At 33.4% G+C, this 17185-nt stretch overlaps 1 protein-coding gene across 1 annotated transcript in view; it reads right to left on the reverse strand.

Annotated features, from left to right (window-relative positions):
- The window catches only part of IL1RAPL1 (interleukin 1 receptor accessory protein like 1), a 687913-nt gene that overhangs the window by 330206 nt on the left and 340522 nt on the right, over positions 1-17185 (reverse strand). Inside the window, exon 5 of the mRNA XM_078146133.1 lies at positions 979-1053. Coding sequence (XP_078002259.1) covers positions 979-1053 — 75 coding nt within the window. The remainder of the gene's footprint in view (positions 1-978; positions 1054-17185) is intronic.

Raw genomic sequence — 17185 nt, forward strand, 5'->3', positions numbered from 1 at the left:
ATCTATCTATCTATCTATCTATCTATCTATCTATCTATCTGTTTTAACTTATAAATCCAACCATAATTCCAAATGGTTTTCTGTTAAGCATACTACAAAGTTTATATACACCCAACAACCTTCAAAATAAAAATCAAAGCTAAGGGAATATTATTCATTTATTAATTTACAAAATGATGAACAAATTATCTGCATAGTGTAGCTCTATATGAATGTAGCAACGGCAGACTAGGATCAGAATAGTTGGATGATCCAATATCTTTTACTTGCCTATGAGTCCATGTCAAATAGCAGAGAGTTAGAAAACTTATCATTTGATCAGATAAGAAATTAAACCAAAATTTTCCAGCAATTTGGTCTTGGTCTGTTTCACCCCTTTACTATAGTAACAGGTTGAAGGGTTATTTAAAAGACTTATCAAAATATTTCCAATTATAATTCAATTGATTTTGAACAATTTTGTCAAGATTTTTTTTTATGTTTTTAGAAAGAAGGCCTATTATAACTAATTAGGGCAGGAAGTGAACAATTACTAAATTATGATGGACTTGTAAAGAAGGTATACACCTCATCACCTTTTCTACAATATATAATTTTGTTTTAAAATGTTACTATAATACACTAGTACCTATATTGGATCAATTAATATTCAATTGAAAATGGGTAGATATTTGTGTGTTTCAATAAATTTAAGTTATGTGAGAACAGGCATATAGCAGAACCTAAATAAAATAGTTAATATGAAGTACATGAGACAAGGACGTTATTTCTACACCTTCATATCATGGCTAGTCTTGTCAGTGAGCTCTGTTGGGTGTAATGGGTCACATTTTATGGTCTATGTTGTCTTTTTCCATTAGATATATGAAACCTTAACTCCATACTTATAAATGGAACCAAAACAGTTTTGTATACAAGACTAACTAGAGTGCAAACAGAAAAAATATATATGTACTTAATAAAACAAAACTTACTCACCTAACTGGGTCTCCTGAATTGTCAGTTTGCTTTCCAAAGGGTACAAAAGTTTTGGTGGTTTATCTGTCAGTGGAGCTAAAACAAAAAGAAACAAACAGATATCAGTGGTTTATATATAGCACATAATGCAATTGATCTCATCAAGTTTATCCCAAAGTATTGTATCAAAGCACTTTAATTAAAAATAGGTTTCTTATTATAGTAAAAAATCCAGTTAGATAAAGGAAAAGGTGGTTATATTAAACACAACAATTAAAATATCACACTTCTAAGCTGACAGCTAAATAACACTGAATTTTTTAAAGACTGAATAAGCCTTAAAAATATTTTAAAATGACTAAAAAAAGAGGTATTTAACAAATACCCTTCTGTTTCTTCATGGGAGTCCTCATTGTTTCTATTTATAGCTATAGCATAATAAATATAATGACCATAACAAATACTAATGTGATATGAAACCAAATATAGTATAAATATGATATATGACACAATAAAAATAATATATATAATATAACATAGTAACTTATAATGAAATAATAAAACTAAGTATAACATAATATAATATTTAAAAAATAATACAAACCTGCCATATAACTAATATGAATTCAGTGAATGCTTGTTTATGATGGTATCCGAGTCCTCTGATTCTTCAGCACAGATCTCTTTATACTAGACTCTACTGTTTCATAATTATGCCACTCAATCCTCTTATTATATACTTCCTAAAACTTCCTTTTATGAACTAAATAGCAGAATTACATTGTTGTGAGCATACTCAGTCACAAATCCCAGTAAAGCTCTTCTAAAGTGATTTTTATTCAAAGTAAATATTTTAATATTGTTTTGCATCACAAGTGTTATTTATTTATTTATTGTTGTTTTGCTTGATAGGTTCTCACTGAGTACAATCTTGAGAGGTCTTTGCTCTTAGATTCATTCAGTTTACCTAGACATTAGGTCGAAAAATGGATAAAGTATCTAGGTCATTAAGCAAATCTTGCATTTGCTTGAGTAACTAGACTGTAGACAAATAGCCAATTCTCTTTCATTAAGCTTTGTTTTTCTGAGCTGATTTAATTATGTAGGTCCCCTGGAACGTGCCATAAAAATTTCCACTCCTTATCAAGTATGGAGATGATCAATTATGGGTGGCTGAACTAAATGTTTCTACATTGATGACTTTTTTTTTTCTTTGCCAACGTGGCATACCAGCTCAATTGAGGTCTGGAATGCTGATCTAGACAGTAGTACCAGGGTTTGTCCAGAATTCCTCACTTGCAGAAGAATCAAGAGTTAAAGCTGATCCATCAAATATCTTCCATCAGTTTAACAAGAGCATAGCTTGGACAAAACGATAAATCATCATAATTCACTTGAAAATATGAACCCATTTCAAACTGGTTTAGGTCAACATTGTAGGAATAACCTTTAAAACTGAATGGAATCAAATATTTACCCTTCTTTGAAATTTATTCTGAATGTGCTTTCATTTCTATTTTGTAATGATTAAGATAGGGAGACAAAGAGAAACCTGGTGGAGTTGGTGAACCACAATATTTATTAATGGAATTGGGGCAGCTTATACCCACAGACACATCCCACTGTTTCCTTACAGATTCCAACTGACCGCTTTTATCCTCTCTACTAAATGTCATTTTGCTGAATCACTGAACATTAGCAGAGTAGGTCTCTCATTCTCTGAAAATTATACTATTATAGGATGGAGCTAGAAGAGACTTTCTTTGTAAGTGGATTGTCAAGTTCAACCACCTCATTTTTCAGATGAAAGAGGCAATTCTCTGAGAGCTGAGTAGCATGGTAATGCTTCTGAGATCCTAGACTCTCAATTTATGCTAATGGATTTCAAAGTGGACTAAGGTTATATTTACCAGGATTAAAAAGAGCTGGTTAATTTAATCAATTAAATTTGCAAAATAATTTAATGATATAAAATTAATAAGTTAAATGGATTGAATAGTATTAAGTAGAACTTCCACAAAGCTATATATTTTTTTTATTGCACAGATACACTAAAGAAAAAATTACTGGCCAGCAATTATAAGTTAAGTAAAATCTATTAAGAACATATATTTATTATCATTCATTCATTCATTCATTCATTTATTTATTTATATAAACACAAATATATGTATACATACATGTATATATGTACATATACATATATAAACATAATGTAATAAACATATACGTAACTATTAATATTTAATGCATAAATATCACACAATATAACTATATTAAATACATAAATGCATGTATTATATATTTCCATATCTATATGTAAACATTGGACAAAGTGTGTTGTATATCTATTGAGATCTGTACCTATCTGTCTATCAATCAATCTATCTATCTATCTATCTATCTATCTATCTATCTATCTATCTATCTACCTATATCTGCAACTCAGTTATAAAATATTCCAAGAAAGTCAATAGTCAACAAATATTTACTAAGTGCATACTTTTCTTATTTGTATCCCCAGGATATTAGTAAGCTCAGGTATCCCAGGTATTATGCTGGGGATACAAATAAGAAAAAGACTAGATAATCTCTGACCTCAAGAGAAGTATACAATCTAATAGGAGAGGGCAATAACAAAAAGAAAACTGAAATGGAAATAATGCTACAGGGGTATGAGCTTAATGAGTTAAAAACAAGCAAAGCAACTGTTGGGAAATAAAGTTAACTGGAAAATTCTGAGCCACCTATAAAGGGGAAGTTTAATAATCATTTCTGGGATGAAATAATATCTATTCCTGAGATGTCATATATAACAATTGTGGACAGAACTGTGATAGCCAAGTCGGAGGACCTGGTTTCAAATCCCAGCTTTTCTAACTGCTACCTTATAATTTTGGGCAAATTCGATCCCTTTATGTGCTTCAGTTGCCTCAATTAAAAAAAAAGATTTGGCTAATGATAATGGTTTAAGAACCATTTCATTCACGTAATGCTGCTGACACATTCAATCTCATAATTTACAGTTTAAGACAGTCTAAATCCTAAGAACCTCATTATCTAAGCATTTTTAAATAGAAGAGTTACTATGACCTTAACCACTAAAATGATTTTCTTTTCTAGATTATTTATCACCTTGAATATACATATGAATGGAAACTTCCAGAGAAGCAGTAGCTTAACAATTGGATTAGACAAAGCAGTAACTCATGAAGCTAAGATTCGAGTGCACACCTACTCTAGGGTGACAATTTTGCTATCTCAGTTGATGAACACGTATCAAGGTATTAACAAATTCAATTCTTGATGCAGAAAACCAAATTGAATTTTAAAAAAATTAAGCAACAGGAAAGACACAAACCCTGTCTTTAACTCATTTCTTCAAGGTTCAACATATAATTGAAAGAAATTTCAAGAAAATCACTTCCAAATAAACAAAAATGAAATTATTTGCATCAGACTATGACCAGACCAATGAACATTAATATAGATATATATAAAAACCAGTAGGCCTTTGGGGATATTTCATGTATGTTTGAAGATCCTATGAACCTATCCATTTATATATTATACACATATATGATTTTATATGTATTATTTAATAACTTACTAGAATTCACTATGAATATATAAGTACATATTATATGTGGGTAGAGGTAGATATATACATACATACACACATATATTTATACACATATACATATATGTCCATGTATAGCCACACAATCTCTATTTTCCTCTATATATGTATATGTACATATTCATGCATGCATACATACATACATGTATCATTTTATCTATCCATCTGTTTCCACATACACATAACCACATAACTAGATAGACAATTCTTGCTTTCAAAAACAATTTAAATTAATTAGGGGGAGACCATGGGCACAAGAAAGTTCAGCTACAGGGCAGATGGAAAAAACCAAAATTCCCCAGGACACAGCAGAGTCAGCAGGAAACGTGTAGAGGTCCTTTGGTTATATCATGTAGGTCAGATGAGGGGTATGATTGTGGCAGTAGACTACAGGGGAGGAGAAGCAGGGCAGATGCTAAGATCCTTCATCTCACCAGAAATAATAGAGAATGCTTCCCATTTCATCCAAGGTATGCAAGTCATGGAGCCTTTATGGCTTCTGGGCAGCTCCAATTCAAAGAAGGGGATAAAGGGGAATGGAAAGAGGAAGACATCCCAGAGATGGTGATTCTTCCCATAGTCTAGTCATTTTGGATGGATTCTCTGACTCCCCAGAGCCAGGGGAAGAATATATTCTTTGATGAATTAGGGCCAGAAGAAGGGGTAAGAGAGTAAGTACTATTAATATGAAACTCCTCCTAGCCACAACTAAATCTACCAATTAAAACTGATTCCCAAACAGGTTTTAGATGCTTATACAATTGACAAAAGAAGTGGTTTAAGAACCATTTCATTCGTGTAATGCTGTTGACATATTCAATCTCATAATTTACATTTTAAGATAGCCTAAAAGTAGATGTCTTATAGGAATCTGGATAACTCAGGCTCAAATGAATTCAGAATTGTCTTCCATTTATGCTTTTTGCCATGTTGTATATTAATATTAGTTTCCACTAATGTTGTCTAGACTTTGTGACATCTATAACAATCAGAAGCAAATTTATGCTGTAAAGGAATGTAGAAAAACTCACCAAAGGATACATGTACACACACACACACAAATACATATTTACATTTGTCATCTACACCCCCAAAATATCAAGAGTTTCCTCTTTTGTAGTATGTGAATTTCACAACTCGAGGATGTTGATGCTTTATACACCATTTTCAAGGGGGGAGGGCCATGAATGCAAATGAATGTGTCCTTAAAGTTACAAATTATGCCCAAACTTCTAGAGTATAATAAAATATACCATTAGATGCAGAATTGTACCATAGCACAGAAGTAATGTTTCCCTTAATTGGGATAATGTATTAAACATATTCAAAGCAAACTAGTTTAAGCAATTATCTTTATAGTTGGCATAACTGTTTTTGTTGCAGCCTGTTCCCTCATTCCTATTAACATAGTTAGACAATGTAGATAAGAACAATAAAACTTAAAATCATTCTTGTAAACCACTTTATACATATATCATGATCATTTTTGTGCACTAGTTCATTAACTCCATAGAGCTCATACTAATTAAGTCTTTATCAATAACACATTTTACTAATGACATTTTGAAAAACTGAGTTGGAGTGATATTTTGCTGTTGTTCTCCCCATTAATGATGTGAAAAAGTCTCACAAATCAGGGAAGATCAGTGTGCTACTTAATCAGTGGATTACTTACTGTCATTTTCCTATGCCATTCAAGATGACAGCTTGGAACAGGCTTGTAGATAATATACTGGAAAGAAAGATAAATTTGGATTCACAGAACCAGACTGGTTTTGAAACTTGACTTGGCTACTTCATAAGGGGTTTCATGGGCAAGATATTTAACCTACTAGACTTCAGTTGACTCCTCTAAAAATAAGTGTTGGATTAGATGATATTTCAATCTTTAAAAGCTGAAAATCAGTGAACCTATAATCCTATTATCCTAACATGGAACCCTACATAGGACCAGGTGATTTCAGACAGTGTAATCTGATAAACAATTATTAACTGAACATGACATAGGAGATCATTGTAGATCATTTTTTTTTTTAGGAAGTAGCCATGCCTAGTTACAGACATTGAAACAACATGTGTACAGACTGACAAGACTCCTAGAGGAGAAAGCCCAGATATCACCTGCTACCCTGATTTTAGGTCCCAGATAACAAAGTATTCAATAGAGTCCATCCCAGAACCTCCACCATTCCTCTGCTGCTTAGCGACACCAAAAATCCCTCCTGGCTGTAAGTCTTTTTCTCCCTTTGCCCTCCTTTGTCTACAATGAAGAACATCACCTGGTATTTCAAAATGAAGAAGTAATTAATAAAATAAAATAAAATAAAATAATGAGGCAAAGTGACTAGTGCTTATGAAGACCTAGGTTCAAGTACTAAGTAATAGGAGGTTACACTTCTGTAGATGTAAGACATTCCCACCTACAATTCTCTATACTCATTAAATCTGAGATATTTTGTGTATCTCAAAATAAAGTACCATTGTTCTCATCACTTATTTTAAATAGACTGGTTAATACAACTCTAGGAAGAAATGCTGGTCCAAAGCCCTGAGCCCTCTTGCTAACTGTTCTCATAGATGTTATTCCATTATATTTCCTTCTCCATTTTGTTTACATATATTACATTTTTGTATTAGATTCTCTTTTTTACATTATCTTATTTAACACAGATAAAGGGAAACCAATTCAATGTGTCACTTTAACTAAGTTATCATTAAAGATAAGTTATGTATCATTAATTATATTAAATATATCATTAAGTTAATAAGAAATTTATTTTTCCACTCCTGTTCTTTAGACATTTATATTTGTGCCACAAAGATGTAATATATTAAGAAGAGCTTTCTTTAACTCAGATGCTTCAGTTCAACTAAATATTTCTCAGTACCTACTATATCAGAGTAGGAAGAGTTAAATTGAAACTCGAGCTTTAATTTAGCTTCTTATTTAAATTTTGGCTTACTTGTTCTTGCTTGAATGTTATGGGGTTACATGGTAACCTCATGCATACTTTGATGAATCTCTCCAACAACATGAAGAAAGGAAAGGTTCAACATGCATTCAGAAGATGTCCCTGATCCAGAATCAGCCATAAGTACATATGAATACATAAACAAATTAGGTTGGAACATCGAGTTTCTGTCAATATATTTTCCTAATATTAGAGTCAGTTTTAACTACCTAATTTAAGGGACCTGTGAAGGGCTACAGAAAAAAAATATGGAAAGGTATGGAAAATACAGTATAGAGTTGCATATTAAAGGAAAAAATGGATTTAAAATCAGTGAGCAAGGATTTCACAGGACTTGAAGAGGTTGTGACTTACATTATCAAAGACAGTAGCTACATCAAGTTAATTATAGATCCATTGAATCCATGGTTGGATGGAATTTAAAAATACAAAGAAATATTATTTCAAACAATTTGCATAACATTATTAATTTGTTGCTTGACAGAATTAAATAATTTTACATATATAGACCAAGAAGGAAAAGTGTGCTAAAATAGAAATACTATATGAGCAAGAGGGAAAAATTATCTACATTTTCTCACAGAATTTCTGATTATTGATTTAATAAGTATAATTAAATAAGCAACCATGCCAACCACTGTTTTGATCTCTGCTGTTATGAAAAAAATGCCACCAATAAGTTTCTAGGAATGATACTCCATTTCAGGAAAAGTTCCCAGGGTAGAAAGTATCTACTTTTTCCTATCTGCAATAGGAAATTATACACTAAATTAACCACCCTATTATCCTCCTCCCCTTTCTAAAATAAAACCTCATTGAAATAAGAAATCCTACAGCTCTAGAGCTGCAAGGGACTATAAAGTGATATATGTATACAAGTATGCATACATATGTGTGTATGCATGCGTATATATGTATGCACACATATATGTACATATGTATGTGTATATGTGTATACACACACACACACACACACACACACACACACATGAAGTGATATAATCCAGTCTGTACTTGAATCATGAATCTTAATGTAATATCCTAACAAGTATGAATCTAGCCTATACTTGACCACCTCAAGCCTTCCAAATAAGGAGGATCAGCACTCCAGTCAAAAAAAAATACATCCTTTACATTGATAAGAAATACTAAGGTATTACAAAAATAAGGAAAGTATGATGACATGCAAAATCTCCTCTGGGCTTACTGTTATTAAGGAAAATGTCTGTGTGTGACATGATCACAAAGTAAGGGTTTTGGTGTCCAGATATTCATATGCGTTACTTATGGAAATTAGTTTCATAGCTTTTTAGTCACACTTTATATTTAACAGAAATTCATTTTTCCTGGGTTTCTTTTCAGGCACGAAGGTGGTTTGATTATGTGTACTATGCTGTTTTCAGAAAGAAAATAGTAATGAAGAAGAAATTTATTGGAAAGGGGGAAAATAAGACATCTATTGAAGTAAGAAACAAAGGAGGACGGGGAAAAAACAGCGTGTCACCTGGAAATCTTCCCTTAAAGACATCCTAGAAGTTACTATATGGTGTGCTAAGAGTTTACAAACCACTATCATGGTAGACTGAAGGACCATTATAAAGATGAGCTATAATGCAGTTTCAAGAAAATTTTCTAACTACTGATTGTTGGGAAGATGTAGCAGCAGCAGCAGACAGTCCCACTTGACATGTTTGGGAATGAGAACAAGACCTTTTTAGCATAAGTGTCGGGCAGCAAAACAGCAAAGGAGTAATCTGGGAGATCTGAAAAGTGTATCCACAGGCACTAAGTTGAGCATTGACTCTATGTTTGGTTAGCGGGGAAAGCCTGGACAAGCCTTGGCCTATGCCACTTTTCGATATCAAAGTAGTGGTACTATGCAAAGATGAATGATAGCATGTATGGAACAGGTGATGATATCTTTTTTGCAGTGAATATTGTCACGTGGAGCCTCAATATTTAGAATCATGAAACTCTTTTCCTTAATTCAGCGAGAGTTCACAGTTTTGCCTATCTGGGAACACTGAGAGATGAAATCTCAGTGATATAGCATGAACCAATAGAGTGCTAGATTCAAAATCAGAGATTCAAATCTCAGCTCTGTCACTTACCAGTATGACACTGGGCAAGTCACTGACACTTTCTAGGGCTCATTTTCCTTATCTTTACAATGAGGGGGTTGGAATAGGTGCCATTGAAGCTCCTCTGGGTAGACTTTCACCAAATTCCCTACCAAATCCCACTAAGCTGTGATTGTAGTATTTAGACCAAGAATAAGGACCCAAAAGGCAGTGAATAGAGTAAGAATTTAACTAAATGGAAGCAAGAAAAAAAATGCTGAAATAGGGAAAATTTCTTAAAATGAAGTTTTAAAATAGAGGCAGAGGTATAGTTCATATAGAATTCATTTTTAGTTCGTATATAGTTCAAATAGTTCATTTGGGACCCAAGTCACAGATGGGGTCTGTTTTTACCATTTGCCTGGTATGTATGATGAGGCATCCACATTTTTGGGATAAAAACATGAGAGAGGCTGAGGGTCAGGACTTCTCTGACCTAATGATACCTTCACATGCTGCTATTAACAGGAACTGGGATGAGCCTTACTGTGGGAGACAGAGAAAGGTAAGGGCTGCAACTGTTAGTGGGCCCAATTTTATACCATATATTCTTGATTCCTGTATCCTTTGATAGTTCTCAGTAAAGATAAGATTAGCACTTTTGTTTCTAAAAATGGTCATTCTGTCACATGCAGGCCTTGAAGGCCTTTAAGGCTAATTCAGATCAATGATTCTGTTTCCAAACATGTCCTGCAAACTGGTTCTATATATATATTTTTTTAAATACCACCATCACATATGTAACTTTCCATGCTCCTGATGAGCCATAGGAGACATTTTAATAGTGAGCCAAACTAGTGAAAAGATTTTCTAGGAAGATGGGAGTAAATACGTAATTTATATATGAGACTATGTTCTTATATTATTTTACGTTAGAGTACATGATTTCAACACTGCTCTCTACTGAATTCCACAAGTTCAAAAAATATTTATTTAAGGCTTACTAAGTGCATTGACCTTTACTATGAGTCTTTGTAGATTATGCCTATATTTTTGACTTCACCCCTAATGCCCAATCCCACATTTGTATAACACCAAGGTTGCAAGTCTGGGTAAAAAGGATAGTGATGCTCTTGACAGTAATAGTAAACGTGAAAAGAGGGGAAGATAATAACATCACAGTCTGGGACATCTACAAGCCATTTTAACTCTCTGGTCTTTATTGTACTTATTTGTAAAGTAAGGTGGAGGGAGTATGAACTTGGTCAATTCTAAGGTCCCTTCCAGCTATTAAAACTATGATCTTATGTCAAAATATAAACTTATGATCATGCCTTCCTCTCAGAAGTAGCTAAATATTTTAACTTCCTTATTACTATTTATAGGACCACCATTCTCAAGGTAGCTCAGGTCCAATATTTATTTTAATGCTTTATTCAACTTTATATTACCTAATGTCATACTTCTATGTCCAATCAGTTGTGATGCTCTCTAGGCCAGGGGTGGAGGAACCTGAGGCCTCAAGGCCACATGTGGCCCTCTAGGTCCTCAAATGCAGCCCTTTGAGTGAATCCAAACTTCACATTTGTTCTATGAAGATTTGTTCTGTGAAGTTTCGATTCAGTCAAAGGACTGTATTTGAGGATCTAGAGGGCCACATGTGGCCTCAAGGCCCCAGGTTGGCACTCTCCCCCCACCCCCACTCTAGGTTCTATATCCATAATGTCTCATGCATCTTTCCACTCCATTAATACATTTTATTTATGTGTTTTACTTTTATTTCAAATTAATTTCTGAAATATCTCTCTTTCCTAACCAGAGATCCATCACTTGTTATAATGTTTTTAAAGAATAAAAAATAATTATTTAGCAAAATAGACAGACATTTATCATGTCTTACAGAATGAGCAATATTTCATATCTACAATCCCCCAACTCTGCAGTGAAAGGAGGAAGAAGAAATTCATCTCTTGGGCCATTTGGATATTAGAATTGCAGAGTTCAGATTAATTTTACTGCCCTTCTAGTTGATGTTGTTGCTGTTGTTACTGAGTTGTTTCAGTCACGTCAACTCTCTGTGACTCCATTTGGGGTTTTCTTGGCAGAAATATTGCAGCGCTTTGCCGTTCCTTTCTCCAGATCATTTTACAGATGAGGAAACCGAGGCAAGAGAAGTTAAGTGACTTGCTGATGGTCACATGGCTAGTAAGCATCTGAGGCCACATTTGAACTCAGGTCCTTCTAACTCCAGGCCTTGGTGCTCTATCTGCTGTGCATGTTCTATCTAACTGCTCATGACATTGCTGTACTTAATTGATTATATATTTTTTTTACTGGTTCTACTTACTTCACTCTGCATTGGTTCTTATAAGTTTTCACCTATTTCTCAAAATATTTTATATTTGTTCTTTCTTAAAGCACAATTATGTATCATTGGGTAAACATATCTGATTCTCCAATCAATGAACATGTGCTTTGTTTCCATTTCCTTTCTAAAATAAAATCAATTGCTATGATTATTTTGACATATATGGGGTCTTTATATCTTTAACCTCCTTGGTTTAGATGCTTAGAAGTGGGATATCTGGGTAAAAACAATAGATATTTTAGTCATTTCTAGCAAAATATCAAATTTCTTAACAGAATGGTTAGAACAATTCATAGCTACATTAAAAAGTACTCTAGTATTGGCTATTTCATCTCTTTTGTTTGTGTTGTCATTGTGTTGCCATTTTACAGAGTATAAGGTGTATTCTCAGAGTCATAATGACACACTTCTCTTGTGATTATTTTGGAGTAGCCTTTGACATAATTGTTTGTTATAGGTCTTTTTAAAATAACCATCCTTCATCTCTATTAGTCAACTATTCATTTGGTACCTGTCCTTGGTTTTTATTGTTGTCAGTTACAGAGACACACACACATACATGTGTGTGTGTGCATTTGTGTGTATTTAATATTGGATATTTATCATATATATTTATTGCAAGATTTTTCCTAGTCAACAATTTACTTTCTTTTATAAGATTTAATGATTTTATTCATGCAGAAGTTTTTTCATATCTTTAATTAAAATTTCCTTTATCTTTTGGGATCTCCTCTAACTCTTATTTGATGATGAATTAACTTCTTCCATAGGAGTAAAGTCAGCATGTCTTATTATTTTATATATTCTCTACAACACCTAGCAGAACCACTCATACATTGTAAAAGATTGATAAATATTTGTGGAATAAAATTATGAATGCATGAATTAATATAGTCTTTAATTAATTTAGGATTGACTCATGAAATATCTATGGGGAAGGAAAGAAGAGCCATCCTAAATATGAACATAGTGTTTTTCTTTCACATCATCGATAATCAGTATCATACCACCAACATTATATAAAAAGGATTGCTTTAAGGAAAAATAAATCATTGATTTTCACACAACATTATAAATCAAATCTTTATTTTCATGAGAATTTTCTGTTGTGTGTATAAAATGTAAAAACATTTAAAACTAGTTCGATTGACTTTCTACTTATGCATTAAAATAAATATTGATTAATTTTTCAGGCTTTCTATCCAGCTTAGCATAATAAATTTGGGTAATATTCATTTTTCTTCTACTTTCCAGGGTATGCTCTCATTCATATTGCTGTGGGGGAAGCTTCGTCTCATCCTGGTGTATGATGAAATTGTTCAACATTATGCAGAAATAAGACAATTTGTAGACTCTGAGAATTCATGGAATGTTTTTTTTTTCCTTTAGTTTGGGCTTGATGAAATTTATATTGGCTTAGTTTGGAGTATGTTGGTGCATTCCTCAAAGTTTTTCTTTTCTTCCTTCCCAATGGATGCCAATGAATAAACTCTGATTCATGATATCATGTTTGATTGTATTCAACATGAGTAATGTCAAGCAACATGGGAGGAATTAGTGAATTTTTGTTGTTGTTGCCTTTGTGTGTCTGATCAAAGTATCTACTCCATCTCCTTTATTTGTCACTCCAAGGAGAATTTTCCAGCTATCCCCCTATTTTGATTCATCTTATACATAGATTATAGTATCATTTATGGTGAGAAGTTCAAAGTGGATATGATTTCATACTAGTAGTAGTGAGTCTGTTTATCAGCTGTTGGACAAGCACTTTCTTCCCCTTTCTCTATCCTTTTGACACCAAGAGCATGAGAGTAGAATGATGTGACATAGACCTTTAATATTAGTTGTGATGAAAAATAATTAGAAAGTTGTAAATCCTTTCAAAAATATTTTTTCAAAGGCAAATTAATCAAGAGGAAGAATAGAATTTTGAAGAAATGGAAACTTTCAAAAATCATTTTTCATGTGTATTTTGAAACCATATACTTATTTTTCAATAAACTTAACATCCTAATTATTTGGGACACTGTTTAATATTAAAATAATTTAATCTCTTTGAATGCATAATGAATGGATAGCAGGGGAGACAAATTGGTGTTCTGGTTGGTAGTTATAGAACAGTGAAGTAATGTTTCCAGAGATAAGCAATTAAATAAACAAATAAACACACACACATACACATATGTAAACAAGTAACTTCTGCCATAGGTAACTCTCAGTTGTAACTGACTTTAATTTTACAATAGCATAGCCATTCACTATTAATTTTATAATGACACTTGATTTTTTCATAAAGAACTGACTCAAACAATTAATAAAATGAAATAAAATTATTTATCCCAAGACAAATGATCACATAGTTGGCACAGTCTGTCTTCCTATCACCTCAATTACGTAGCATTCCAGGAGACACAAAAAATTACCAATGGAAATGCAGGAAGTTAGTCTTCATTCAGCTATAAATGGGTGTGCCTTTTGCTCACACTCACTCAGTACACATGATGTCTGTCACAATCGTAACACTTATACTACATTCATGGCAAGCCAGAACAGAGCACCTCAGATAGATCACCAGTAGAGATTTGTAGGGCAGTGAAGCAGCACAGTGGATAGAGTGTTAGGCCTGGAGTCAGGAAGACTTATCCTCATGAGTTCAGATCTGGCCTCAGACACTTACTGTGTGACCCTGGGCAAGTCACTTAACCCTGTTTGCCTCAGTTTCCTCATCTATAATATGAACTGGAGAAGGAAATGACAAATCAATCCAGTGTTTTTGGCAAGAAAACCCCAAATGGGGTTACAAAGATTCAGACATGACTAAAAACTGACTGAACAACAACATTAACAAAGATTTGTATAATCTACTGATTTTTAATCTTTGGTTGCTAATTAGCTGCTCACAAGAGTGAAGAAGTAAATGAAAATGATCACAGTGGCAGTTAGGTGTTGGGGGAGGGCAAATCAGTTAATGCTGCTGCATCTGGGCTCATACCCCCACCCTTCCCACTGCCAGTTTTTCTGGTTGCCTGGTTTCATGATGGGTGTGGCATATGCTGCATGGATGGGACTTTGATTTCTTTCTTCCTCCTACACTGTCAGAATATTTCTCTTGACATCTCCTCGTGAGGAATCACACTTCTCAACAAGCACAGCCATTTAGTGTATACTAACTGTGATGCACATTTTGCTGTTTCTCATTGTGATGGTGAGATACAAGGTTGTATTCTAGAGTTTCTATTGTCAGCGGTGGTGAGGGCAATATGAATCTCAATAAACATGTGCTCTATTAAAATTCAGTATTTGTAAGAATATACTGAAGACTTTGAACTTTTACATTTAATTTTTTGAAGTGTGATAGTGATTATTAGAATTACACATGGCAGAGATAACTAGATTAAAACAAAAACAAATAAACCCTTAAAACAATTCATTTTTGTTTCCATGCAAAATGTAGGAACATATAGCTATATAGCTTTTCAGAATGTTTTTATACTCAGTACAATTCATTCTAATAAGTGAATCAAACCATATCAATAGTCAATTTCTCTCTCTCCCTTTCTCTTTCTCTCTCTCTCTCACACACACACACACACACACACACACACACACACACTCTCTCTCTCTCTCTCTCTCTCTCTCTCTCTCTTTCTCTTTCTCTCTCTCTCTCACACACACACACACACACACACACACACACACACACACACACCCATACATATAGACCGTTTCATTCCCTTTTGCCCAAATTGGTGACTTTTTGATACAACTGTGACATATTTTTAAAAATTACAGTAATAGGTATTCAGATCCTATATAGGTCACCTCTTCCTACATTTTCTGGACCTTATCAATGTCCTTATTTGTAAAATGAGTTGGATAAACTAAGTGATCAAGTTCTCTTTCAGCACTAGCATTTTATGATTTTATATATAGAACCTGTAGGCAGATTTCTAACACTAGTATCACACATGCCATACTCTACATGGCTGACAGAGTATGAGATGTTGACATGGATCTTTATTGGAGACATATTACAAATGAATACTGGGGATGCCGGTCATTGATAACACCCTTCTCATTTGATTCATTCCATGGCAGAATTAATTTGGTAATACTCTGCAAATATGCTTTCTCCGTGAAGAATATTGTGCTAGTCCTAGAAGTCGTAGGAAAGTGCACAGTTGAAAGTCAGTCCCTGTTCTATGGAACATAAAGTCTACTATTAATATATAAAATAAAACCCATAAACATATACAACATGATGTGATTATATTGGATATACTTTTATAAGTGCATATGTTGTCTCACCTATTAAAATGTAACCGTCTGGAGGGTAAAGGTTCCATTCATGTGTTTGTATCCTTAGCGCTTAGCACAAATACTTTCAAATAGAAAGTTGTCATTAAATGCTGGTTGATTGATGCTGATAAAAGTATCAGAAAATTACAAAATAAAGTGCCATTCACATTCTGAAGGATTAACGCATTACCAATCAAGAAGGACAGAGAAAGCTTTGTGGAGGGAACAGTTGAGTTTAAAAGAACGATTGTGAATTCAATGGCTTAAATGGAAGACTGAGAAGATTTCAGGCACTGGAAATAATTTAAGCAAAGGGACAAAGGTGGAAGACTACAGGATGTGTTCAGGGCTCACCGGGAAGTTGTTTATAGCTAGAGTATAGAGCACATGCAGGGAAATGGTGGGATGAGCCTGAACAGAGTTTTAGTTTTACTTAGTAGACAACAAAGAGTCATTGGATTTTCCCAACATGAGCAGATCTATTATAAATCACAAAAATTATTATGGCAGTGGTATGAAGAATGCATTGGAAAGCATATCTTTTGGCAATAGTATGAAGAAAACATGACAGAGGGTATCTATTATTTATCCAGTGAATGTTCCTGAGAATTATCTTTTTACATAAAGTGTTCTGGAGCAAACAAATTCTAGAGATGCAGTTTTAGGTCTTGTTGCTAACATTTATCAGCTATGCAAGCTTAGTCAATTTATTTAGTCTTTCTTGTCCTCACTTTCCTCATCTGTAAAATGGGGATACTAATACAAGTACTACCCATTTAATAAGATTGTTGAGAAGAAAGCACTCTGAAACTCAAAATTCTTACATTATTATAAGCTGTCACTATTGCACTCATGATGCTATATATAACTATCAATCTTGGAATAATAT

The sequence above is a fragment of the Phascolarctos cinereus genome, unplaced genomic scaffold (assembly GCF_003287225.1).
Source record: "Phascolarctos cinereus isolate Bilbo 61053 unplaced genomic scaffold, phaCin_HiC Scaffold_726;HRSCAF=1367, whole genome shotgun sequence".
Taxonomy (NCBI): domain Eukaryota; kingdom Metazoa; phylum Chordata; class Mammalia; order Diprotodontia; family Phascolarctidae; genus Phascolarctos; species Phascolarctos cinereus.